We start from the raw sequence: 26,309 nt of genomic DNA, 5'->3' as shown, positions 1-26,309 counted from the left end.
CTTATTAAGGACATGCGGGAAGTATTAGGGCTGTCTGAAGAGCTGACAAGACCGTCTAGGTCGGGCCGTCTGTATCAGAAGACGCGCCGTGTTCGTTCTACATTACCTGCGCATGAGGAACTTAACGAAGTGGTGGAGAAGGAGCGTCAGTGTCCGGATAAACGCTTCCGAGGAACGCGTTTTTTTGATGTCCTATATCCCTGTGCCAAGGAGATGTTTACTAATTGGGTTCCCTCTCCTGAGGTGGATATATCTCTGTCTCAGCTGACCAAGTCTTCCCTGCTTCCTGTTAAAGGGAGAGCCAATCTTCAGGATCTTTTGGACAGAAGATCGGAGTCAGCGGCGAAATCCATCTATGAAGCCGCGGGTCATGGTTTCCGAGCGGCCTTGGGGGCCATGTGGGCCGGTGAGGCTTCTCTGCGGTGGTTGGATCAGCTGCGTGCGGCGTGGCAGGATGGGACTTCGCGTTCAGAAGTGGATAAGCTTTTTCAGCGAATGGAAGAAGCTGTGTTATGGCAGAGATGCAGTACTGGACACTGCTTCAATTCTGTCCAGGGCTCAGGCTTCGGCAGTCACGATTAGAAGAGCTCTGTGGCTTAAACAGTGGACCGGGGATGCAGTATCCAAACAGGGATTGTTTCTCTCTCTCGGGTGGGAGGTCGTCTGCTACAATTTGGGTCGATCTGGGCATCCCACATAGCAGACGCCTGGGTGACACGGGTTATGTCGGCAGGCTATTTCATAGAGTTTCATTCGCTGCCTCCAGACAGGTTTCGTCTGACAGGCATTCCGTCCGTGCCAAGACTGGCTGCCGCACTGTTTCAGGAGGTCGACTCTCTCCTACAGCAGGGTGTGGTGGTTCTGGTTCCTCCGGAAGACCGGGAAAGGGTTTTTATTCCAACCTTTTTGTGGTCCCCAAAAAGGAGGACAAGTTTCGTCCGGTGCTGGATCTCAGGGATTTGAATATTTACGTCCGGACACGGAAGTTCCGCATGGAGTCTCTCCGATCGGTGATAGCGACCCTGTCGCAGTACGATTTCTTGGTGTCCATAGACATCCGCGACGCCTATTTGCATATCCCTATCTGCAGGGCTCACCAGCGTTTCTTGCGTTTCGCTATAGGTCAAACCCATTACCAGTTTGTGGCCCTGCCTTTCGGGTTGGCCTCAGCTCCCAGGGTTTTTACAAAAATTCTGGCTCCTCTCATGGCGCTTCTTCGAAGACAGGGGGTTACGATCCTCCCCTACCTGGAAGACCTGTTCATAGTGTCACCCACAGCGGAGGAGGCAATAGCGGCTCGCGATCTCTCCCTTCAGTACCTGATGGACTTCGGGTGGCTGATCAATTGGAAGAAATCGTCATTGGAGCCAGCACAGTCCATTCTTTTCCTGGGGATGCAGTTCGATACTGTTCGGGCAGTTGTGTCCCTGCCTCCTGTCAAACAGACGAACCTTCGTCTTCTGGTCCAGGCTATGAGGTCGGCGCTGTCAATGTCCCTTCGGGAATGCATGCGCCTTCTGGGTCAAATGGTGGCAACTATGGAAGCACTACCATTTGCACAATTTCATTCCCGGTATCTCCAGAGCCTTATTCTGACCCATTGGGATCGATCGCTAACTTCTCTGGATCGCTCGGTCATTATCTCCCACAGGGTGCGAGAATCTCTTGGATGGTGGTTACGTCCGGAGACTCTATCCGTGGGGAAATCCTTCCTTCCTCCGAGATGGTCGGTGGTGACAACCGATGCCAGCCGGACAGGCTGGGGGGGAGTTTGGAACAACCTCTGGATTCAGGGAGTCTGGTCGCCAAAGGAGTCGTCTCTCCCGATCAACATTTTGGAGTTGAGAGCAATATTTCTCTGCCTCCAACATTGGGCGGTCTTATTGAGCGGTCTACCGGTCCGGATCCAGTCGGACAACGCTACGGCTGTCGCGTACATCAACCACCAAGGCGGGACGAGGAGTTCCAGTCTCATGTCGGAGGTCTCTCGGATCCTGGTCTGGGCCGAGTCCAAAGTTCCAGCAATCTCTGCAATTCACATTCCAGGGGTGTTAAATATCTTGGCGGACTTCCTCAGTCGCGAGCAAGTGGACCCTGGGGAATGGAGTCTCCATCCAGAAGTGTTTTTTCTGCTGTGTTCCCGTTGGGGGACTCCTCAGGTGGACTTGATGGCATCCAGGCTGAACGCCAGGGTTCCGACGTTCATGTCCAGGTACAGGGACCCTTAGGCGGTGGCGGTGGAAGCTCTAGTGGCCCCGTGGGGTCAGTTCAAGCTGATCTATGCGTTTCCGCCGATATCCTTACTACCTCTGGTGATCCGACGGATCAAACTCGAAAGGGTATCAATAATTCTGATAGCACCAGACTGGCCGCGGAGGACATGGTATTCGACGCTGGTGTCTCTTCAGGCGGCACCTCCGTTTCCGCTGCCCCTTCGCCCGGACTTACTCACTCAGGGGCCCATTCGTCATCCGGACCTGAGGTCCCTTCGTTTGACGGCGTGGCTCTTGAGACCGAGATCTTGACCCGTCGCGGTTTTTCGCCCGAGGTCATTGCTACCTTGCGGGCGGCCCGGAGTCCAGCTACGTCCAGGATTTATCACAGAACTTGGGAGTCTTTCTATTCATGGTGTTCTGGATCCTCAAGAAACCCGAGGGTTTTTTCCATCCCCAACTTCTTGGCCTTTCTGCAATCTAGTCTGGCCAGGGGTTTGGCAGTTAGTACGGTGCGGGGACAGGTATCTGCTCTTTCCGCACTTTTTAGGAAGGCTATTGCCTCTCGTAGGGATGTGCGCACTTTTTTTCGCGGAGTCGCACGTCCGTTTCCGCCACGGAGGGCAGTTGTGGCTCCATGGCGGCTTAATCTAGTCCTGGAAGCCCTTCAGCATAGGCCTTTTGAGCCTATGGATTCTGCTAAACTTTCACTACTTTCTTGGAAGGTGGCCTTCTTGGTGGCAGTCACCTCTTTGAGAAGGGTATCGGAATTGGCAGCACTTTCTTGCTCACCTCCTTTTCTGGAATTTTTTCCGGATCGCGTGGTGCTTCGTACTCGTGAAGATTTTTTGCCTAAGGTAGTGTCACAATTCCACATTAATCAGGACATTGTGTTGCCTTCTCTTTGTCCAGGACCTAAGAATCCAAGGGAGCGGGCCTTGCACTCGTTGGACTTAGTGCGGGCATTGAAGTTCTATCTTACGATCACCCAAGGTTTTCGGAAATCGGACTCTCTTTTTATAATTCCGGCAGGTCGTCGGCGTGGTCAACGTGCTTCCAAAGACACGATAGCTCGGTGGATCCGTTCAGCTATCCTGGAAGCGTACCGGCTCAAGGGCGAGCCTTGTCCGGTTAAAGTTAAAGCTCATTCCACGAGAGCCATTGGCTCATCATGGGCTTATCGTCAGGGGGCCTCGGCAGCGCAGCCCTGCCGGGCGGCCACCTGGCGCTCCGTTCACACCTTTACTAAGTTTTATACGGTGGACGTAAGTGCTTCAGCCGATGCGGCCCTGGCACGTAGGGTCCTGCAGGCGGCGGTAATTTAAGTTATCCCTTTACTTAGTTTTCCGTTATTTTAGCGCGGTTTGCGCTCTTGCCTAAGTTTTGGGGTATGGAAGCTTCTGCCTCTATTTCCCACCCTTAAGTAGGTACTGCTTTAGGACGTCCCACGAAGTAGAGAATCTGTGTCTCCCTTCCTTCCCTTCTGCTGCTGAAAGCCGGATTTTGGTAAGAACTTACCTGTAAAATCCTTTTCAGCGAAGGAAGGAAGGGAGACCCAGCACCCTCCCAGGGCAGAAGTGTTTTTTTTGTGTTTCTAGATGCAGCGCGTCTCCTTCCTGATGTCGATCTTCTGGACTGGGTTTAGCGCTCTACGGCTCTCCTTCCAGTTTCGCCAGCTCTACACAGTTGTCAGGTCCAATAGGGTATGCCTAAGACTGTGTGTTTCTATTACATAACCTGTTTTCTCTCATTTCTGAAATTTCAGAAGGGAATATGTTGTTCTGCTGGTTGGTCTGCTCTTCCTTAGCTTGTGTACGGACTGATGAACATGGGAGTAGGAGGAGCCTATATACTGGAGGGGCCGGTCGTCTTTTTCCAATCTGAGGTGACTATCCTATGGGGCTCCGCCTACCCACGAAGTAGAGAATCTGTGTCTCCCTTCCTTCCTTCGCTGAAAAGCATTTTACAGGTAAGTTCTTACCAAAATCCGGCTCTTTTCCACACTTCTTTTCCACACACTCGGATCTTCATCCACACCACCCCTGCGACCCTGATGGGTAATTGATTAGCTGCCGTGAGTCTAATTACTGGTCCCTATTCAGGTCGCGCTATCTCTGGAAATCGCTGTTGAAAGTAGGCTTCTGTCATCGTAGTCACCTGGGATCCCGTGTCAATCAGGCAGTGAACAGCCTGACTTATTTCGGCCCAGACAGTCGGGCTGCTGGAAACTAGTTCCTTGGGACTTCCTCTTTTTCTTTCCCCTTCCTCAGGCTCCGTACTGTGTCCCCCGAACACGGAGCCCGCTAGTTTAACGGCTGCCGCTACAGGGGCCGCCCTCAGCTAGCACAGCCCCTGGCGTAATGTCCTGCGCCTCCACACTTCCAGCCGGTTGTGTCTCTGTATGTATAGGGCTGCCTCACTTCTCTACTGAACTCTCCTGCAGGGGGGTCCTGAATTCAATTCTTCCCATAACTGGGGCAATCAATCTGGGTATCTCTGGTGTCGGGGCAGGGGTCTTCTTGAGACTGGACCAATCATCCTGCATCTCCTGTATCTCCTTTCGCATCTCTCGAGCCCATTCCGGTTCAGCTGCAGGCGGGTTGGGTACCTCATTACTCCGGACCATCCCTGCCAGGGCCGTCACCCCCATCTCCTGCTCTCTCACATGTGCCTCTGCCCCCACTTCTAGAAAAGTCATACGTGAGTTAGCGCGCAGGCGCTCCCGCAATGCCTGCTTCAGCTGCACATCCCTGAGGCCTGCCACAAACAGGTCCCTTAAGATCACGTCAGGGGGGCCCATTTCCAAATTCCCTATGTCATCTTTTCTAGTGATATAGGCATGCACCCTCTGTAAGGCATTAACATACTGCGTCAGAGTCTCCCCCTCCTGCTGTACTTGGTGAAATAGCCGTATCCTCAGCTCTCCCCATGCATCTCCTCCAGTATCCGCACCACTTTCTCTACAGTATCCCAGTCATGGGGAGGGCGGTACATCACGGATTGTCGGGCCTCGCCGTCCAGGGCCAGTAAGGGTATTTCATCGGATGCTGGGGTCATCGAATGCATACGTAACATACTCCTAACTCTCTCAATCCAGTCCCACAGCATCATATTGCCCCCGGTGAACTTTGGGAGATTGCTAAGCATGGCCCCCAGCGGCAAGCTATATTTAGGAGCTCCCAGGATGGGCTGCTCTGCAGTGTTTGTGTCTAATGACTGCATCCTGCCAACTACGCCAAATGTAACACGGGTACTTTAGATGCAGTAACACAAACACAGAGCCGCCAATACGGGGTTAATAAACAGGGGAGGTTTATGATAACAGGGTCAATCTCCACACAGGGAGAAACACTCGAAAATATGGGGAAAAAACAAGGGAAAAGCAGTTAAGTCTATCACTGACAGTTCACAGTTTAACTAGATGTAGCAGAGTCGAACCGGTTATAATCGACAGTTTTTTCACTTAGCTGACTCTTGCTCCTCACAAGGCAGTTGCCAGCTGATGCCTGTGTTGATTTTTCTGGCTTCCCCGCCCAAACAATGCTCCGTCTTCTGGCGGCAGCGGGCGGTCTCCGGTTTTACCCGCTGAGCCCCTAGTCCATAACACGGCACCTCACGTGCCCGGCTCCACCGACTCTGCGTCTCTTCTCTAGTCTGCTTGACTCCTCCGGTCCACTGCACTCTGCTCTTGCTCCCAGTACTGGAGCCTGGAGCCTGGACCTCTCACGCTGCTCTGCTGAGCTGGACCCAGCTCCGCTTTCCCGTGCAAACGTCCTCGTCTGTTCCTCTACCCACGTCACCAGTCTCTCGGTCACCAGCTCTCACTCTGGACACTCCCCCGGCTTCCCAGTCACCTGACTCCCGTGCTCGCAGTCTGTCTTCCCCCTGCAACCAGAGGCACGGCCCCGGCAGTTCCGGATCCCTTGCTCTGAAAGCACTTACACCCGGTCTTCCCCCTTACACATTGGCACTTCACCTGCCCTGCCAGCTGGTTCCTGTGTGCTTAGGGACATCGGCACTTCTCAGTGTAATATCAGCTGCTGTGTTGCCTATGAGGGATGAAAATTCCAGCAAATGTGCCTCAGGACGATCAATAAATGTGTTATGCACTACACAATTATACACTCTAACATTAGACACAGATATGATTTAGACAGATGCCTAGGTATGCTTAGGTAGATAGGCATACCTTTAGAAAGGCGTTTTCAGTATTTGTGGAGTCGAAAACAGGTTTACCCTGACGTCTAGCAAATTGGTTCAGAAACCGCATAGGGGTACATCTTTTAAAAGGTTTTTGGATTTCATGTAGAAGGTTTATTTGAAAGTTTATTAAAATCGCTTTCTTTACATTATTAATTATTATTATTAAAAGCTAAACTGCCAGTTGTGCTTTAAGAGGCCCTTATTTGACCGTTTTTGTTGCATGGTTGATAAGGCTGAAAGAAACTGGTCAATCAAGTGATATATATAGTATTGTTCAAAATAATAACAGTCCAGTATGACTAACCAGATTAATCATTGTTTTTGGTATAAATTATATTACCACATGTCAAACAATTTACCATTTGATGTAGTAGATTCCAAGAAAACCAACAGACTCCGTATTCATGATCTGCATGTTTTTGAGTCTGTGTATTTGAATAATTAATTGAAAGGGGGTATGTTCAAAATAATAGCAGTGTGGAGTTCAGTTAGTGAGGTCAATCATTCTGTGAAGAAACAGGTGTGAATCAGGTGGCCCTTATTTAAGGGAGAAGCCAGCAGATGTTGTACATGCATTTCTCCTTGAAATCCTGAGAAATATGGGTCATTCGAGACTTTAAGAACAGCGTACTTTGATTAAAAAGTTGATTGGAGAAAGTAGAACTTTATAAAGAAGTGCAGACAAAGATAGGCTGTTCAGTTAAAATGATCTCCAATGCATTTAAAATGGAAAGCAAAACCAGAGAGACATGGAAGAAAACGGAAGACTACCATTCGAATGAATCTAAGAATAGCCAGAATGGCAAAGGCTCAACCAATGATCAGCTCCAGGATGATCAAAGACAGTCTCAAGTTATCTGTGAGTACTGTGACAGAAGATACCTGTGTGAAGCTAATATTTACAAGAAGTCCTTGCAAAGTCCCACTGTTAAAAAAAAAAAAAAAAAAAAAATGTACTGAAGCGGATACAATTTGCCAAAGAACACATCAACTGGCCTAAAGAGAAATGGATAAAAGATTTTGTGGACTGATGGAAGTAAAATTGTTCTTTTTGGATCCAAGGGCCGCAGACCGTTAATCAGACGACCCCCAAAGTCTGCATTCAAGCCACAGTACACTCTGAAGACAGTGAAGCATGGTGGTGCAAGCATCATGATATAGGCATATTTCTCTTACTATGGTGCCAGACCTATTTACCGCATACCAGGGATCATGGACCAGTTTGCATATATTAAAATACTTGAAGAGGTCATGTTGCCTTATGCTGAAGAGGATATGCGCTTGAAATGGGTGTTTCAACAAGACAACAACCCTAAACACACCAGTAAACAAGCAAAATCTTGGTTCCAGTCCAACAAAATTGAGGTTATGGCATGGCCAGCCTAATCCCCAGACCTTAATCCAATAGAAAACTTGTGGGGTGACATCAAAAATGCCATTTCTGAGGCAACGTCCACAAATGCCAAAAAATTGTGGGATGTAGTCAAAGCATCCTGGGCTGGAATAACAGTTGACAGGTGCCAGAAGTTGGTTGACTCTATGCAACATAGATGTGAAGCCGTTCTAAAAACTTGTGGGTACACAACTAAATATTAGGTTAGTGATTTACAGGAATGCTAAATCCTCAAAAATGAGTACATATTGTGAGTTTATAAAGACAAATGCAGACACAGCTATTTTTTTTTAAAACGGCCCAATATTATTTTTTTTTGTTTTCTATAAAGTAGTTAAAATTATATACATTTCTCTTCATGTTTTGAATTAGAAAACCAGGTGCAATGTTCCCAATGCATGGAAATAAAAACTACGGTAATATAAAGATTTTTTTCCTAACTCATGTTTTTAAACGCACTACTATTATTTTGAACACTACTGTGTATTACTGCAGTGTTAAACCAGAGGTTGGCAAAAAATCCCCAACAAGGTAATTGGGAAAATTTTCGAGGCAAAATTCCTTCCCATAGAAGTTGTGTGCTGTCACATGTTGAGGTCAATTGATCTCCACTATCTACCGGTCTATGGTATAGTTGATCGTATGTGCAAATCTATTGTAATACAAATATTCTGTCTGACACTTGGAATATTCAATAAATCCATAATAAGTCAAAATGAGGCTCGGTATTGTGTGTGGCCTCTACGTGCCTGTATGACCTCCCTACAACGCCTGAGCATGCTCCTAATGAAGTTGCGGATGGTCTCCTGTGGGATCTCCTCCCAGACCTGGACTAAAGCATCTGCCAACTCCTGGACAGTCTGTGGTGCAACGTGACGTTGGTGGATGGAGCGAGACATGATGTCCCAGATGTGCTCAATCAGATTCAGGTCTGGGGAACGGGCGGGCCAGTCCATAGCTTCAATGCCTTGATCTTGCAGGAACTGCTGACACACTCCAGCAACATGAGGTCTGGCATTGTCCTGCATTAGGAGGAACCCAGGGCCATCCGCACAAGCATATGGTCTCACAAGGGGTCTGAGGATCTCATCTCGGTACCTAATGGCAGTCAGGCTACCTCTGGCGAGCACATGGAGGGCTGTGCGGCCCTCCAAAGAAATGCCACCCCATACCATTACTGACCCACTGCCAAACAAGTCATGCTGAAGGATGTTGCAGGCAGCAGATCGCTCTCCACGTCGTCTCCACACTGTCAAGTCTGTCACATGTGCTCAGTGTGAACCTGCTTTCATCTGTGAAGAGCACAGGGCGCCAGTTGCGACTTTGCCAATCCTGGTGTTCTGTGGCAAATGCCAAGCGTCCTACACGGTGTTGGGCTGTGAGCACAACCCCCATCTGTGGACTTCAGGCCCTCATACCACCCTCATGGAGTCAGTTTCTAACCGCTTGTATAGACACATGCACATTTGTGGCCTGCTGGAGGTCATTTTGCTGGCCTATGGCAGTGCTCCTGTTCCTCCTTGCACAAAGGAGGAGGTAGCGGTCCTGCTGTTGGGTTGTTGCCCGCCTATGGCTTCCTCCACATCTCCTAGTATCTGCTCCATGCTCTGGACACTGTGCTGACAGACACAGCTACCCTTCTTGCCACAGCTCGCACTGATGTGCCATCCTGGATGAACTGCACTACGTGAGCAACTTCTGTGGGTTGTACTGTAGACACAGCCTCATGCTACTGTACCTTTTAGGGGTGAGAGCAATAGCAAAATGAAAAACTGACCAAAACAGCCAAAAAGGATAAGAACAGAGAAAGTCTGTGGTCACTACCTGCAGAACCATTCCTTTATAGGGGGTATCTTGCTAATTGCCGATCATTTCTACCAGTTGTCTGTTCCATTTGCACAACAGCAGGAGAAATTGATTCACAATCAGTGTTGCTTCATAACTGGACAGGTAGATTTCACAGAAGTGTTATTGACTTGGAGTTACATTGTGTTTAAGACATACCAGACAAAGTGTGAATTCATTGTAACAAAGAGTTGATTTCTAGCCTCCAAACAAATGGTGTGTTCATTCACTTAGTCAATTCTCAATATAATTCAAGTCTAGATAATTCACATATATCTGGTCATCTGCACCTGTTACCTGGGAATATAGAATTCCAAGGAATGTCATTCAGTTCTGCCATCAAAATAGAAAGAAGTGAATTATTAAAAAGATAAACTAAAATTTATGTTTGCTCTCTGTCAGAGTTCATATCCACTGCTAACCTTGATAGAAGATCAGAATGATTTAGACAAGTTTGCTTTAGAGATTCATAACATATGCTAGCCGGATGGAATTGAGTTATCTCTGCTCTAGAGACTAAGTTATTGTAGCAGGAGCTGACAGAGATGAAGATAACTGAAGGAAATTCAATTACCTTTTAGTGTTTTCTTTCTAATAGGATTCTTAATGTGAAAAAGATCCTTAGATGATGCACCTCTATTGCTTACTAAGGTCTTAAAAAATATCTGTTTTCCTGCAGGGCTTTTGTTCCACACCAAATGTAATTTTTTTTTCTCCCTGGCCAAGTAAAAAAAAAAATAGTATTGCTACGATACTCCAACCTCCACCTGTGCATAAAGTGGTAATTTGGATTGAAACGCTCAATTCTTGAATCATAGTCCATTACCAGTTTGTGCAGCACAATTAGTATTGACTTGTACATCATTACCAAAGTATTCATTTTTCAGAATATACTTTTTTTTGTTCATCAATTCAAATTTCCATGTCAAGTGTTGCTTTGTTAGGAGTGATCAGAAGCCTATTTAACCTTATTTTGTATTTTTTTTCTTATAAACCATTTAGATAATTCTCCAATGTAAAATGAACAAAAATGAAAAGGCTTACCAGGGCCTTTGAACGCTTGTCCAGTAAATTTTTAAATTCTCAGCCATTATCGTCCTTTAAATAATAATAATAATAATTGTCCTTCTCCATAAGAAGGGCGTGTTTGTTACTAAAAATCAAGGTGGAAACGTTAAAGTTACCTAAGGATCCGGGAGGTTTAACGCTTCCACATATCTGGGGATATTTTCTGGCCTCCCAATTCCAGCATTTTAGGGGTTGGGCCCTAGAGAGGAAGCTGGGGATGGGAACATTAGTGTTGAAGTACCTGAGGGTAGTGAAAATCTGTTAGATCTTAGAATCCCATAAGTTTTTTTTCAAAACTATTTTTATTGATTTTCAAACGGTACAAATAGGTTCAATTTAATTACATGTCATAAATTACAAATTGTTTCTTGTTATAGCTTTTATAGTCCTCTTAATGTGTGAATGACATGGTACATCAAAAATTTATATTTTAAATTCATGCTTTGATTATTTTTTTTATTTACTCTCCCCCCAGAATCCCATAAGTTTAAAGCAAAGTCCCGATGTTACCCTACCCTCTTTCTTATTCACAAAATTTGGGGGGCATGCAAGGATTGGTTAGGAATGCAGTGCTGTTCAAAATATACCCCTATCTGGAATAACCCATGTTTGATTTCCTACATTTAGAGGGGTTTGGTGAATGGAAAAGGCAGGGTCTAAAATATATATACCAACTGTATCCTGATGGTCATTTTTGCTCATTTGACCATTTGAGACTAGAGTTTAACTTGAACAATTTGGAATTCTTCTAATACTTACAATTTCGACATGCAGTAAAAACTCAGGAAAACTTCTCTGACCTTACTATCTCATCCAATGACTTTGTGGTACATGCTACAGCCACTAAGAGCATTCTCATTATTATATAACTCTTGGCTATTAAAAATTTTGTGTGACCCCATAGCTTCTGCTAAAACCAATTGGGAGAGAGATATGGGACAAATACTTGCGGACCATAAGACGCACCCCAAATTTTGGGGAGGAAAGAGGGAAAAAAACGTTATAAAATGGTGGTGCGTCTTATAGTCCCATTTTATGGTAGTTTACCAGGTGGTAGGCAGCAGTGGAGCGGGGTCACAGGAGGCAGGGCAGGGTTGCTGCTTCAGGAAGCTGGCGATGGCAGGAGTAGGCCGATGCTGCAGGCACCAGGCTGGCAGAAGGGGGTGTCCCGACATCTTAGGAGAGCCCAGGGCCCACAGCCTCGCTGAGCCGGAACAACCCAGCCCGGGAATCCGCAGCATTGCACCACTGGCTGCCTGAAGGAGCGACCCTGCCTTCAGTGACCCTGCTGCACGACGGCCAACACCTCCCTCCCCCCGGTAAGCTATCTTCTGATTATAAGATGCACCCGCATTTTTCCTTCAAATTTGGGGGAAAAAAGTGCATTTTATAATCCAAAAAATATGGTATCTGTAGAAGAATGGGACGATGTGCTTGAATTGGCTGGGAAGGTGTCAGTTTACACGACCCAGAGAAGGTTTCAATTGTTCCTGATACAGAGTTTATAAGACTCCCAAAGCACTGTGCAAAATGGGAGTTAGAATGGATGATTGCTCCACCCTCCCCACACCATGGACTTCAGACGTACTACATATGGTCTTTTTCCCAGTTGGCAGAGCTGTGGGATTGTGTGGGAAAATTGATTATGAAGGTCTTCCAAATTCAAGTTACGCTGAATCCTAAATCCTGTGTTTTAAACCTAGTGGGGAAAGATAGGGGGGTTCGGCTCCGGTTCAGTTGGCTATATCTAAAATATTTTACCAAACCAGGAAATTTATGGCCAAGCACTGGCTGGGTAATGGCCCTCCTGTGATAGATGAGAGTGGATGCCTGAACCACACAATTCTAATGGAGAAAAAGGTGTTTATTAAATGGGGAGTGGCGACTAAATTTGGTTAACAATGGGAGGGATTGGATTGAATGCCTTACAGTTGTGTCTGAGGAGCTGGCAAGGTGGACAAATGGTTATCACTTTTCCAGGTTGATCTTTCTTACTCACTTTGCATAAATATACATGGCAAAGCTAGGAACCCCTGAGTAACAAAAATACTCTCTTTTTTTTTTTTTTAAAAGCACCCTTAATTCCAGAGTGGTGGGTCATGGGCTTACAATTCTTAGAGTAGTTAGGAAGGAAAAAGTAGGTTAGTTGGTTGGAGTAGTTGGGGTAGTAGTGATTTCTTGTGGGATTATTGCAGGCTTTCCTGAAGATGAGTTTTCGAGGTACGTCTGATGGTTCCACTTGTGTGAGACAAGTGGATGTGTGGAGGCACTGTAGTCAAGGGGTTGGGGAACGCTCAGAAAAAATCTTGGGTGAGGAACGTTTGAGTGCGGAGGAGAAAAGGTCTTGTGAGGACCTGAGATTGTGTGGAAAGATATTGGGAGATTAGGTTGGAGATGTATGGAGGAGACAGATTATGGACATCTTTTGTAAATCATTGTTAGTAGTTTAAACTGGATTATTTTGGTAATTGCTATCTGCCAATGCATTCACTGGATTTCAGAGGACGCGTAATGAGGGTAGAGAAGAATTAATTAGGCAGCAGAGGTAAGGATAGACTGAAGAGGTGCGAGAGTTTTAGTAGGGAGGCCACCGAAGAGAGGATATTGTAATAAACGATATGGTGGAAAATGATGATGGCATACACTAAAATTTAATAAATTAGTAAATTCTGGATTGAGGAAAGGAGAGTTCTGGAAATATTTGAGTTTGAAGTGGCAATAAGGGGTGTGCATGTGTGCGCACTTTTAATGCATTAAAACATATTTTATAGATTCTGGTCCTCCATATTAAGACCTGCGAGTAGTAGTCTAACTTATGGTCTCTAATAGCCAGGCTTACGCTGTTGAGCAAGATTTTATAATGTTGATTCTCAAGAGTTCCAAAAGAGGAAATAGCTCATAGTTAAAGATGATATAGTCACAATAATTTAATTTCCCAAAATGTAACCATTTACCTAATATCTAGATGCCAATCACATGGGGTGTAAACTTAACATAATAGGTGTTACATATATAAAGGCAAGGATAGGTGCTTAGATATGACCAGTGCTCAGTGAAGATGGCTATGGGTCTCGCCCATTCCTTTAGTAATTCTGCACAATCAAAGTAGGTCACCTCAAACATAATAAACGGGCCAGTACCTGGGCCCTTTCAAAACCCTTATCGTGCATTGTTCCAGGTCAGTTCAACTGACCTGGTACCGTATTGAAAGGTAAAGTCCCAGAGTTAAGGCTTCCATATACATTAGTTGGCTGTGAGACAAAAAATCGTTCAGCTGATCATTTGCCCAGCAGATACCTTTGCTCTAATTCGTACACAGGAGTGGAGCAGAAAAACTTGCCACTCTTTGAAAAGAAGTTCCTTTTATTTGCATTCATATAGCGTTAAACGTTTTCGGTCCTGATACAGACCTTCATCAGAACTGGATGCTTTAGGTATGGAACTCCCAGAAAAATGCTCTTGTGTGTGTGCGACCAACGTCGCTTGAGGAGAACACAGGAGTGTTCATTCTGCCAAGGGCTCCTGTGTTCTGAGACCCATCGCTAGACATGTCTTGTGGCAGCTCATCACCAAGAGAACAAATCGATCGGCATTCTAAAATCTTACGTGCCCAATCAACATCTTTCCAGACCATCCATTCTTCAGGGTCCTTGTACACTTTACTGTCGGGCGAAATGGTCTATATCGGTGGATTCATTCAACATTGGTATGTATATGGGGGAGCTTTAGTAACTTGTCTAAGGCAGTCAGAAAGGATAGCAGAGAATCATCTTAGTAGGCAAATGCAGAGATGTTCTCCAAGCAGAATAACCTGGGTAAGAATTGGGTTGTTGCAGATATTGAGGAGCCAGAGGTGTAACAGCAGGCGTTAGCCTGCATGGACACAGTGCCTCAAAAAGGTTACATCTAGCTTGAACAACCTCCCTTTTGCTCACAGCAGCATGCTTGACAAGTCCAGACAAGTCCTTAATATCCATAGACAACTGTGTTGATACTGTTGCACCTAATGAGATCCATGATCTTAGTATTATGTAGTGACTGTCAGCACAGAATGGTCCCGCCGTGAAGCACCTTTTGGCAGGACTTTGAAGAACCAATCATTCAAATACACCTTCCCACCTGCTTGTTTTTCTTCCATCTCCACCCACCTCTTCTTTGATTAACAGCTCCGGCATTATAGATCCAGAGAAAGGCAGAGATGGATGGAAACCAAACAGATGGGAAAATGTACTTAAATGATTGGCCCCGCCATGGAGCGCCGAATGCATGTACTTGGTTTGAACAGTCATTCTGTGTTGACAGTGTCCTTTTAAGTAAAGGCTCATTTGGTGATATCACTGGAGTTCACCTCGCATTTTGTGAAACCCAACATGGAATACAGGAAAGAGCGGCGACCATAGGGGGAAAGGAGCAGAGTCCAGTCCTGTAGTCGAGACGGGTGCTATACACATGCTGCTGAGCATGTGCTACAGAGACAGGAGAGCAAGAATCTGTGTATAGGAGACGTATACATAGGAGTTAAAGCATGGATATGATAAAAGGGAAAATCTGGGGAAAAATTCAGGGTACAAATCATAGAATGGCTAGCAATAGTGTAATGTACACACACAAGAGCTTACTCTGAAAAGCCACCTGGAATGACACTTTAAATGTGAGGAAGAAAATCCTGGTATTTTCTTGCAGTCATGTGAATTTGAAACTGCGTGTATGTCATAAGTATGTAATTGGGTGGCTTTAAAGCAGAGGGACACAACTCCAGTCCTCAAGGGCCACCAATGGGTCATGTTTTTAGGATTTCCTTAGTATTGCACAGGTGATTATTTAATCACATGCACAGGTGATGATTCCAACACCTGTGCAATACAAAGGAAATGCTGAAAACATGATCTGTTGGTGGCCCTTAAGGACTGGAGTTGTGCACCCCTGCTTTAAAGGGTGAGTGGTGGTGGTAGTTTTTATTATATTTTAGTTTGAGGGTTTTTTTTTCTCTCTAGTACCAAATATAAAGTTTTTACCTTTCTCTGTTCTTATATTTGAATGTATGTTTTAAAAAAAAATGCACACACTTCTAACCTCATAATTGCAATAGACTAATGTCAATGGGAATGATGAAGTGCTGATTGGGCATGTAACCACAAATGGCCTCTACAGTCACATGACACAATTAATGATGCCAGTGATTTGGCTGCAGTAGTTGTGTACCCAGTTGCCATTTCATAGTTCCCATCAGCATTAGATTGGTGGGGATTTATGTGGTGAGTAGCTTTTATGTGTTGTGTTTTTTGTTTGTTTGTTTTTGTCCACTCCACTCCCACTTTGGCAGGTATGATTTAGTTTTTGATGCATCTCCCCTACCATTCTCACTTTAGAGGTTTACATGGTATACCACTGTTCATAGAGCTAAGTGAATATTTTCTTATTCTAGTGTATACATGATTGTCTGTTTTTTTAGCTTCAGTGTGTATTAATCTAAGTAACATTTTACACTGCTCAAAAAAATAAAGGGAACACTCAAATAACACATCCTAGATCTGATTGAATGAAATATTCTCATTGAATACTTTGTTCTGTACAAAGTTGAATGTGCTGATAACAAAATCACACAAAAATAATCAATAGAAATCAAATTTATTAACCAATGGAGGCCTGGGTTTGGAGTCACCCCCAAAATTAAAGTGGGAAAACACACTACAGGCTGATCCAACTTTGATGTAATGTCCTTAAAACAAGTGAAAATGAGGCTCAGTATTGTGTGTGACCTCCACGTGCCTGTATGACCTCCCTACAACGCCTAGGCATGCTCCTGATGAGGTTGCGGATGGTCTCCTGTGGGATCTCCTCCCAGACCTGGACTAAAGCATCCGCCAACTCCTGGACAGTCTGTGGTGCAATGTGACGTTGGTGGATGGAGCGAGACATGATGTCCCAGATGTGCTCAATCGGATTCAGGTCTGGGGAACGGGCGGGCCAGTCCATAGCTTCAATGCCTTGATCTTGCAGGAACTGCTGACACTCCAGCCACATGAGGTCTGGCATTGTCCTGCATTAGGAGGAACGCAGGGCCAACCGTACCTGCATATGGTCTCACAAGGGGTCTGAGGATCTCATCTCGGTACCTAATGGCAGTCGGGCTACCTCTGGCGAGCACATGGAGGGCTGTGTGGCTCTCCAAAAAAATGCCACCCCACACCATTACTGACACACTGCCAAACCGGTCATGCTGAAGGATGTTGCAGGCAGCAGATCGCTCTCCACTGCATCTCCAGACTGTCACGTCTGTCACATGTGCTCAGTGTGAACCTGCTTTCATCTGTGAAGAGCACAGGGCTCCGGTGGCGACTTTGCCAATCCTGGTGTTCTGTGGCAAATGCCAAGCGTCCTACACGGTGTTGGGCTGTGGATGTTGGGCCCTCATACCACCCTCATGGAGTCTAACCTTTTGTGCAGACACATGCACATTTGTGGCCTGCTGGGGGTCATTTTGCAGGGCTCTGGCAGTGCTCCTCCTGTTCCTCCTTGCACAAAGGCGGATGGTAGCGGTCCTGCTGCTGGGTTGTTGCCCTCCTACGGCCCCCTCCACGTCTCCTGGTGTACTGGCCTGTCTCCTGGTAGCGCCTCCAGCCTCTGGACACTATGCTGACAGACACAGCAAACCTTCTTGCCACAGCTCGCATTGATGTGCCATCCTGGAGGAGCTGCACTACGTGAGCAACTTCTGTGGGTTGTAGAGTCCGTCTCATGCTACCATGAGTGTGAAAGCACAACCAACATTCAAAAGTGACCAAAACATCAGCCAGAAAGCATTGGTACTGAGATGTTGTCTGTTGTCCCCACCTGCAGAACCACTCCTTTATTGAGGGTGTCTTGATAATTGCGAATTATTTCCATCTATTGTCTATTCCATTTGCACAACAGCATGTGAAATTGATTGTCAATCAGTGTTGCTTCCTAAATGGACTGTTTGATTTCACAGAAGTTTGATTCACTTGGAGTTATATTCTGTTGTTTAAGTGTTCCCTTTATTTTTTTGAGCAGTGCATTTTACATGCACAATTTCATACCTTGTGAGTTCCAGACTAAAACCTGGGTTAAAGCCGGTGCGATAGAATGGGAGTGTTTAAATATCTCCTATCTAGTCTATTAAAGCTGGAGGAATGGAAGTGATACTTTTGATAAGTGTGGTGCCTCCAGTAACCTTGGTGGCTATTATCAAGAGGATGATACTATATCTATTTCATTGGTGGATTTTTTTTTCTGTTTTGTTGCTGTGAAAAATCAATACTTTCAGGCTCAGGATGACAGAAGCATCACTTCAGAGCTGAACATGCCTGACAGACATGGTCATTGGCAGAATTTACTTTGCTTTTGTGCTTTCGAGATTTCGCTCTTCCAAGGCTTATTCGTGCTTTTTTGTAGAATTTCCCTAGGTGGAATCTGAAAACCAGAGGTCAAGTGTACAAATAGTACTAGGTAGACAATGTCGTCTTCATTTGCCTGAAGTGTTACGTTAGAATGAAAGCTCGGTGACCATGCCTTTTTGGTGAATTGGATCATTTGGAAGGGCATCAGCAGTCATTTTTTATGTTGTGTATTGTTCATGTCAAGTATTGTATGTGTCATCAAAATTATCAAAACTGTCTGGGCTACAAACACAAAATTCTATGTATCTGTTATCTCCACTCCATGTTTTCATCAGACACCACTGAGAATACAGATCACATTAACTAGTTAATTCTCATCCTTACGCGCTCTCATCTTTGAATTGCTCTTTATAGAGGAAGCAGTGCTTGGAGAGGATGGCAATATAAATGACTGAGAACAAGGGGTCTGTAAATGTATATTCAGTCTAACTGCCTTCTGAATTATTTACAACTAATTTATCTGGGACTGCTGCTTTAATGCCTCCAGATCATTAAATCAGTAGTCCGTGTTCAGGGGGAAACACATTATCTTTCTGTAAAAAGTGAAAACACTGCAGTTTGCCTTGAACCATTTGTAAGATGTTTAACCTTTTGAGAGTTGACATATAAACCCGTAGCGGTACAATACAAATACCACTGTTTCAGCAGCATGTCTTGATTGTTATCAATCATTGAATCAACAGAGTTATTAATGCATTGTATTTTTAAATTAACCGGTGCCACTTTAAAACTGGCCATACACATAAAATAAGTCTGCCCAAATTACCATTTTTTGAATATTTAGTAGGCGGACTATGGCTTGGAAATTGTACATTTTACATTAATAATAAAGGGTGAAAATCATGGTATAGAACTTGTACAACATAAACTAAACCCTGAATGAGCCCTTACAGTGGTGCTTAAAAGTTTTTGAACCCTTTAGAATTTTCAATATTTTTGCATAGATTTTCAAACAAGTAGATAAAGAAGGAAAATAAACAAATGAGTCAAACATATTAGACTATCTTTTATTGTTGAGGAAGATTTTCCTATGTCACATGAAGCTTTAAGATTAGCAGATAATTTAAAATAAATTATAGTCTGGTATTTTCCATCAATGGGATGACAAAGACAGAAACATAATACGCAAATACCCTGAAATAAATAAGCAGCAATAGTACATGAAGATAATATAGGATAATTAACATAATTTTGATCCTTAAATGCAAAAGCCATCCCACCACATCACGGTGACCCTATTTGGGACGGTCCTAAATCTAATAATTAAAACCTTACCGTTTAAGTGACATGCATGTGGTTAAGGGCTAAGAAAGACCGAGCCCGGCTAGTAGACATAGACCTGGGGAGCAAGATGAATATAGTTTTTTAGGTGTATGTATGACTGTTTGATAAATCCTTAATCTTTAAAGTCTTCCCGTCACAACACATGTTTGTGGAAGTGTATCATGGCATTAACAGAGATTCCTGAGGATCTCAGAAGATTTGTCATGCAGAAGGACCAAAAGCTTGCAAGTATTCCTACAAAAGAATGGTAAAGAAAAATAATGTTTAAGTATTGAAATGGCCAAATCAAAGTTCTGAACTTAATACTATAGAATTGTTGTGGCAGGACCCCTAAGTGGAGAGAAAATACATCAACATAGAAGTTGAAGCGGTCTCATAGGAGAAATAGGCTAAATTTTCCTCCAGGACTATGTGCAGGAATAAAAAGAAATGTCCACTACACATGATTAGTGAAATATAAATGGTGAATCTTTATTGATAAGGTTCAGTAGGTGCATTCATATAGAAGAGCTTGTTCCTTGATTGTGACAATACGGAATGATGGTACGATAAATGGAATCTCTATCAAATCAGTCAGTATATATTTTGAATACCAGGAATATGCAGACTGTCCTTATTGGATGCTATGTACCTTATCAATAAAGCTTCACCATTTATACTTCGCTAATCGAGTATGCAGTGGACATTTCTTTTTGGATATAATAGGATCCCACTGCCTCCTCGCTTGAACCGCAAAAGAAAAAAAAATCCTTAGTGTGCACTGTGTGCGCTCTGAATACATTATGTTCTATGAGCAGGACTAATCAACAATTACTGAGAACTTCTAGATCAGGGGTCTCAAACACATGGGCTGCATACAGCGCGTGAGGCTGCATCATGGGACCCACAGACACTTGAGCTCCCGTGGTGATCATGGTCCTGTCAAGGGGGCTACTGATGCCAGCACATTTGTTCAGCTCTCTGCACCACAATATTAAAGAGGTTGTCCACTACTTTCACGCAGGATAGGGCATCAATGTGTGATCGGCCAGGGTCCCACACGCGGAATTCCCTTGACTAGCCGTTATCGGTGGCGGCGGCCAGAGGTCCTTACCTGCGGTGCTTGGCCATCAAGTGGTAGTGGCCGGCGTGGGGTACTGCACATCCGCTTCCCATTCAATTGAATAAGAGGTGGATGTGCAGTAACAAGGGCATACGAATAGGGCATCAATGTAAAAGTAGTGGACAACGCCTTTAACACCATCCACCGGCCAATCAGAGATTGGCTGATGACGCCTGCGTGCCTGTCGCGGGCGATGTATGATATTACTGCCATGCGCCACCCCGGCTGTAGAATAGAAGAGGACGCTGTTTCACCGAGGCAGCGAGGTTGAATGAGAAGGGCAGCATGGTGGCTCAGTGGTTAGCACTGTTGCTTTGCAGCACTGGGGTTCTGGGTTCAAATCCCACCAAGGACAACATCTGCAAGGAGTTTGTATGTTCTCCCTGTGTTTGCATGGGTTTCCTCCGGGTTCTCCGGTTTCCTCCCACACTCCAAAGACTTACCGATAGGGAATTTAGATTGTGATCCCCAATGAGGACAGCCATGCTAATATATGTCAAGTGATGCGGAATATGTTGGCTCTATATAAAAAATTAATGATTATTAAGGAATTTTTTGTGTATGTGAAGAGCAGCACAATGGGGGACATTATTACAAGATATCAACCAGAATGGGGGACATTATTAAAGGATAGTGACCAGGATGGGGACAATATTACAATATGTTGGCCAGAATTACTATATGGTGCTAATTGTAAGAATATTAGTGTATGGGGACAAGAAATGGGGAAAAAAATAGACCTTTGTTACTGCTGCATCCTTAAGGACCCAAGCTATAAAACTCTACCATAGCCCATATGATGAATAGCATAAAATAAAATGTAAATAAAAAACACACCAAAAATGATCAATAAGGTGTACAGAAAAAAAAAAGATATCACTAAAAATGTCATCTCATCCTACAAAGAATGACTCCCATTAAATTCAATTTTTTTTCTAGGTGCAACCCATATACTTGGATGAGTTTGAGACCCCTGGTTTACATAGTTATTGCTGTACAAAGAGGTCACACTAGATGCTGAAAACTGTTCACATACTTTTGCTATTTTCAGATGTGTGATATTGGATCATTTTCCTCAGTCTAACATTTTTTATTTTTACTAATTTATTTAATTTGCTTCTCTTTACCTACTGCCAAGACGTGCGTGAAAATCTGAGGTAGATTTTAGGTCAAATTTATGCAGAATTTTGAAAAATTCTAAAGGTTCACAAACTTTTGAAATATCACTGTATGATAAACTTGAATCCCTTTCCACAAGCATCAACTCAATTTTACTTAGAAATTCTTGTGTTATAAATGATGGTAATCATTAATTCTACCTTTTTGTTGAGACAACAGATCTGCACGTAATGTTTAGTCTTTTTTTATCATTAGTTGGGATTATAAAGTGTGAAACAAGTGTATTTAACATTTTTTAGGTTGTAATTTTCTTACAAAAGACATTATGAGGCTTAATTTTCATTTCATTGTGTAAGGTCAAATGCAAAGCTAATGTTCCACAAGGAGACAGAGATTGATAATCGGTAAAGAATGGGCCTCTAATGTGATTTATATCTATAGATTTTATGTCAGGTATGAAAAGTTGCTGTTCAAATTGTAAAGACTGATCCATTAGACCATTAGGAAGCACTTTAAAGCATTTACTACTTCCTCGGTTGCCTGTCTTTAGAAATGTGCATTTTCATCTAACTTTTTTTGTGGGATTTTGATTGTACAAATACAATTAAATACTATGTATTAATTTACTTTGTTGGTATAGCAGTAATTTAGGGTTCTCCTCTAACAGTAAAACTCTTTAGGACTATAGTTGCACAGACTAGTCTTCTGCCGTGTATTTATATGAAACATTGGATTGAACAGGTCATGTATGCATGGGATTGTAGAAAGCTTGGTGACTGAAACATTTTTAGGGCCTCAAACTGATGAAAATGTGTCAGGTTATGTTCCAAAGAATTAGGTAGAGGTGAGCGCAGTATGTCTGATTTATTTCAGATTTGCATTTGAGAAAGAAAAAAATCATTTGTGCCTTTTTAGCTGGTATATAAGGGAGAAAGGAAAATCTGAACATGTGTTATGATGATGTCCAAAATACCTTTTCATGCCATAAAGAAATAAATCAGGTTGCTAGATTTCTTGACTATTTTTTGTTTTTCTTCCTCTAAAGAAATTTGTACATTTCTTGTACTTATGCTGTATACATTGACATGTTAGAACACACTTTATTGCATGTTTCTTACAGTCACTTTGTGCGCAGTATTCGGCAGAAAAAAGAGAAGATGAAAAGATGTGCGACCATTTAATTAGAGCTGCCAAGTACAGAGATCACGTGACCGCTACCCAGCTGGTACAAAAGATTATCAATATTCTCACCGACAAACACGGAGCGTGGGGAAGTTCTTCAGCAAGGTAAGACTGCCACAAAATGTATTCTGCTTTATTCATCTGCATATTTACCCGGATCAGGAGTTAATCTTGGAATTGATCCATAAAGACCTTTTTTCAGTGTTGCTAATTGATGTAAGTAAAGCTTTATTAATCATTTTTTTTATAGCACCAACATACTCTGCAGCACTTTATAAGTAAGTATAGCCAAAATAAACACTAGAAGTAATGGTCCTGCTTGCAAGCTCTGGGAAATCTTATGTAATGAGCTATGTGTATTTTTGTCTTTACTGATGATCCTTCGGTGGCACAGCTTTGCTCTTGAAAGGATAGTTAGGCCTCATTCTACCTCCATGAGGCCTGTTGCAGCTTCTTATTCTTTATTTTGGTTTGATAAATAGCTGCGGATTTGACTGCAAAGTTGGGTCACATTCAGATAACTGAGGTTTCTTAACTAGTTTCTGACCGGTCCATTTTTTCCTCTAACTGACCAGGCACATTTTGGGGTTTTAGCGTACATCTGTAAAAAATGTTTCCTATTCGGATATTCAAATCATTTTTGCAACTTTTTTTCCAAGATACATGGGTCTTAATTTTATGATCTATTTTTATTTAGAATTTTTCTTTTCTCTGATATGGAAGTGCAAATAAAAATTAAAAATACATGTCTTTTTCCCTCTTTGTTAACCCCTTCCAGACATGGCCAGTTTCCGTTTTGGTGTTTTTGTTTTTTCCTCCTTTTTCCAAGAGCCATAACTTTATTTTCCTGACTTCACATAGACTGATGAGGACTTGTTTTTTGCAGAATAGCTTACTGGAGAATGAGAAAAAAAATCCCTATGCAGTGAAAATGCGAACAAAACGCAATTCTGACAGTTTTTTTTAGAATTGTTCTTACGGCGTACATTGTGTGGTAAAAATGACCTGGCATCGTGACTCTTGTCATTACTTCAAATATGACTATCCCAAATTTGTCCAGTATTTTTATTTTAGTGGTGAAAAAAAATCTGACGTTTGATAAAAAAAAAAAAATAAAGAATGGTCTCAAATTTTCTAGACCCATAATTTTTTTTTTTTTAGGTGGATGGAGCTGGGTAGGGGCTTATATTTTGCGGGGCAAGTCAACATTTTTATTGACACCATTTTGGCCTAGATATGATATTTTCATTGCTTATTACACTCTACTCTTTCTTTTGCATCGTTACAGCAAGCAACTTTTTTCTGTTCAGTGTTTACCGATAGTTAATTAATTTTATATTCTGATAAATCAGACTTTAATGGATGTTGTGATAGCACAAATGTTTTTTTTTTTTTTTTTTTAATAAAGGAGTGTGATAATTTTTTTTTTTTTTTTTTTTTTAATAACTTTGTTAGTCCCTTTAAAGGACTAAAAACTGTGATAGCCTGATCGCTTGTTCTATATGCAGCATTAGAACAGTATTGCTCTATATAGGAAAAACTACAGTATCCTTTGAATTTCAGCCCAGCCACAGGCTGAGTTTCAACGGCGCTCCATGTTGGCAGACACGGAGGCCTTCATTAGACCCCGAGATATGTCATAGCAACTCATCAGCTCCCCGCGATCACGTCGCATAGCGGGTGATGGGCGCATAGAATGATCCACCACCATGCCGGCTCGCTGTTAATGCCACTGTCAAAATTGATAGTGGCATTTAACAGGTTAAAAGTGGCAGGTGGAGCTCCATTGCACCTGTGGCTGTTAAACGCAGGTCCTGGCTGTGACACGCAGCCATTATCTTCCAGGTATGGGGCGAGCTCAACCTGTGAGCTTCACACCCTCGTAAATCCAGGAACTTGAGTAAGCTGCTTCGATTTCATTGATGTTTTAGAACTTCAATATAACGTAATGTGTGGACTGCCCAGATGTTTATGGACTACATTGAGTTTAATATTAAAATGGTTGCAATCACTTAGCAGTCTGTACATTGGAGTTTGCTGCTAATGCCCACGTGAGTAATGGCTAGCAGAGATTGGCCCATACAGATCTGATACCAACACTTTTGATCTTCAGATATTTCAGTGCACAAAAATATGCCAAACAGTTTTTGAATAATTTCACTTATTGACAGTAACTTAATGTGTAAAGAACCACTTAAATCTTGTTACAAAGGGCAATCTCAGCACTCAGATAATCGTTAGACAATGTGCTTATTTTTCTCTATTTTTAAGTTTTTAAATTTTGTTTCCTAGGTTGGAAGCAATGTGTAAAACTACAAATATTGCCTCACCTCTGGCCCAAAAGATTCCATCCTAGCATTAGTACTTGCGTAAAGGAGTCTTCTCTTGGTAAATCCATGAACCTCTGCGTTATCCCATAAGTCCTGTATGTTTTCAAGACGCCTTTCATTTATCTCCTGTCTTATTCTGCTTTGCCTTCTATCGAAAACGTATTTACTATTTTATGCAGAACTGCCAAGATCAAACTTTCTGTGGTCCAAGGACCAGAGGAAGGCATTGGCTTTCTGAACCATCACATCTAGGCAAATCAATGTATAATGGATGAATTGATAAGGTTTAATTTGTTCCTGGCATAAGAATTGCAATTTCAATTAAAATAGCTTACTACAAGTCCCTTTCCCTTGGTTCAAAGTCCAACATTAGCAACTATTTCACTCGCATTCCAGCATAGATTCGACTCTACAGTGTTTCAAGGTGGACATTTTACATTAAGCCTTAAAAGGGTTTTCCCACAAAGTTCATTTTAATCAATAGACCTTTGAATAATAATAAGTTCCACAATTGGATGTGTTAAGAAAAAATGTTCCTGTGCTGAGATAATCTTATAAATGTGCCCCTGCTATGTGCTGTGTAATGGCTGTCTCGCCATACAGGCACATGGTCAGATCATACCACAGCTCCAGGGCACATCCAATTGTGGAACTTATTTTTATTCCAAGATCTAGTAATTAAAATGTACTTTGTTTGTTTGGACAACCCCTTTTAACCCCTTTCTAATGAGACATACCCATATGTCCCTTTGGTCTGGTACATATTGACCAGGGACGTATGGAGATGTTTCTGCGCAGAGGCTGTGCGCGCGCGCGCCATCACTGCCGGGTGTCAGCTGATTCTGACAGCTGATACCCGGCACTCAATGCCAGGAGCTATGCCCGCATCACTCCCAGCACCTTAACCCCTAAATGCTGTGATAGCTGCATTTAACGAGTGAGCAGAGGGACAGAAGCCTCTCTGCTCTTGGATCGGAAACCCTGCAACATCATCGCGATCCTGATTGTTGGCCTGGTGACCCGATGTAGTCATGATGACATCCGGGTCACCAGGCACTAGCAAGTTAGTTAGATCATGCCCAGTGCATGATCTAACTAACTTGAGTCTGCAGCACTGACAGGTTATAAAGTATAGCAGTGATCTTACAC

The 26,309-nt window shown here is 43.3% G+C and overlaps 1 protein-coding gene across 3 annotated transcripts in view; it reads left to right on the top strand.

Moving 5' to 3' along the window:
* The window catches only part of LRBA (LPS responsive beige-like anchor protein), a 646,348-nt gene that overhangs the window by 203,935 nt on the left and 416,104 nt on the right, over positions 1-26,309 (top strand). For 2 of the 3 annotated variants that reach the window (XM_073642520.1, XM_073642519.1), the window contains exon 36: positions 22,769-22,935. In XM_073642520.1, coding sequence (XP_073498621.1) covers positions 22,769-22,935 — 167 coding nt within the window. The remainder of the gene's footprint in view (positions 1-22,768; positions 22,936-26,309) is intronic. The other variant, XM_073642521.1, reaches the window with a different exon arrangement.

This window comes from Phyllobates terribilis, unplaced genomic scaffold, assembly GCF_046119375.1.
Source record: "Phyllobates terribilis strain yellow unplaced genomic scaffold, ASM4611937v1 Scaffold_1__5_contigs__length_1240528914, whole genome shotgun sequence".
Lineage (NCBI taxonomy): Eukaryota > Metazoa > Chordata > Amphibia > Anura > Dendrobatidae > Phyllobates > Phyllobates terribilis.
This window is presented reverse-complemented; position numbering and strand designations above follow the sequence as displayed.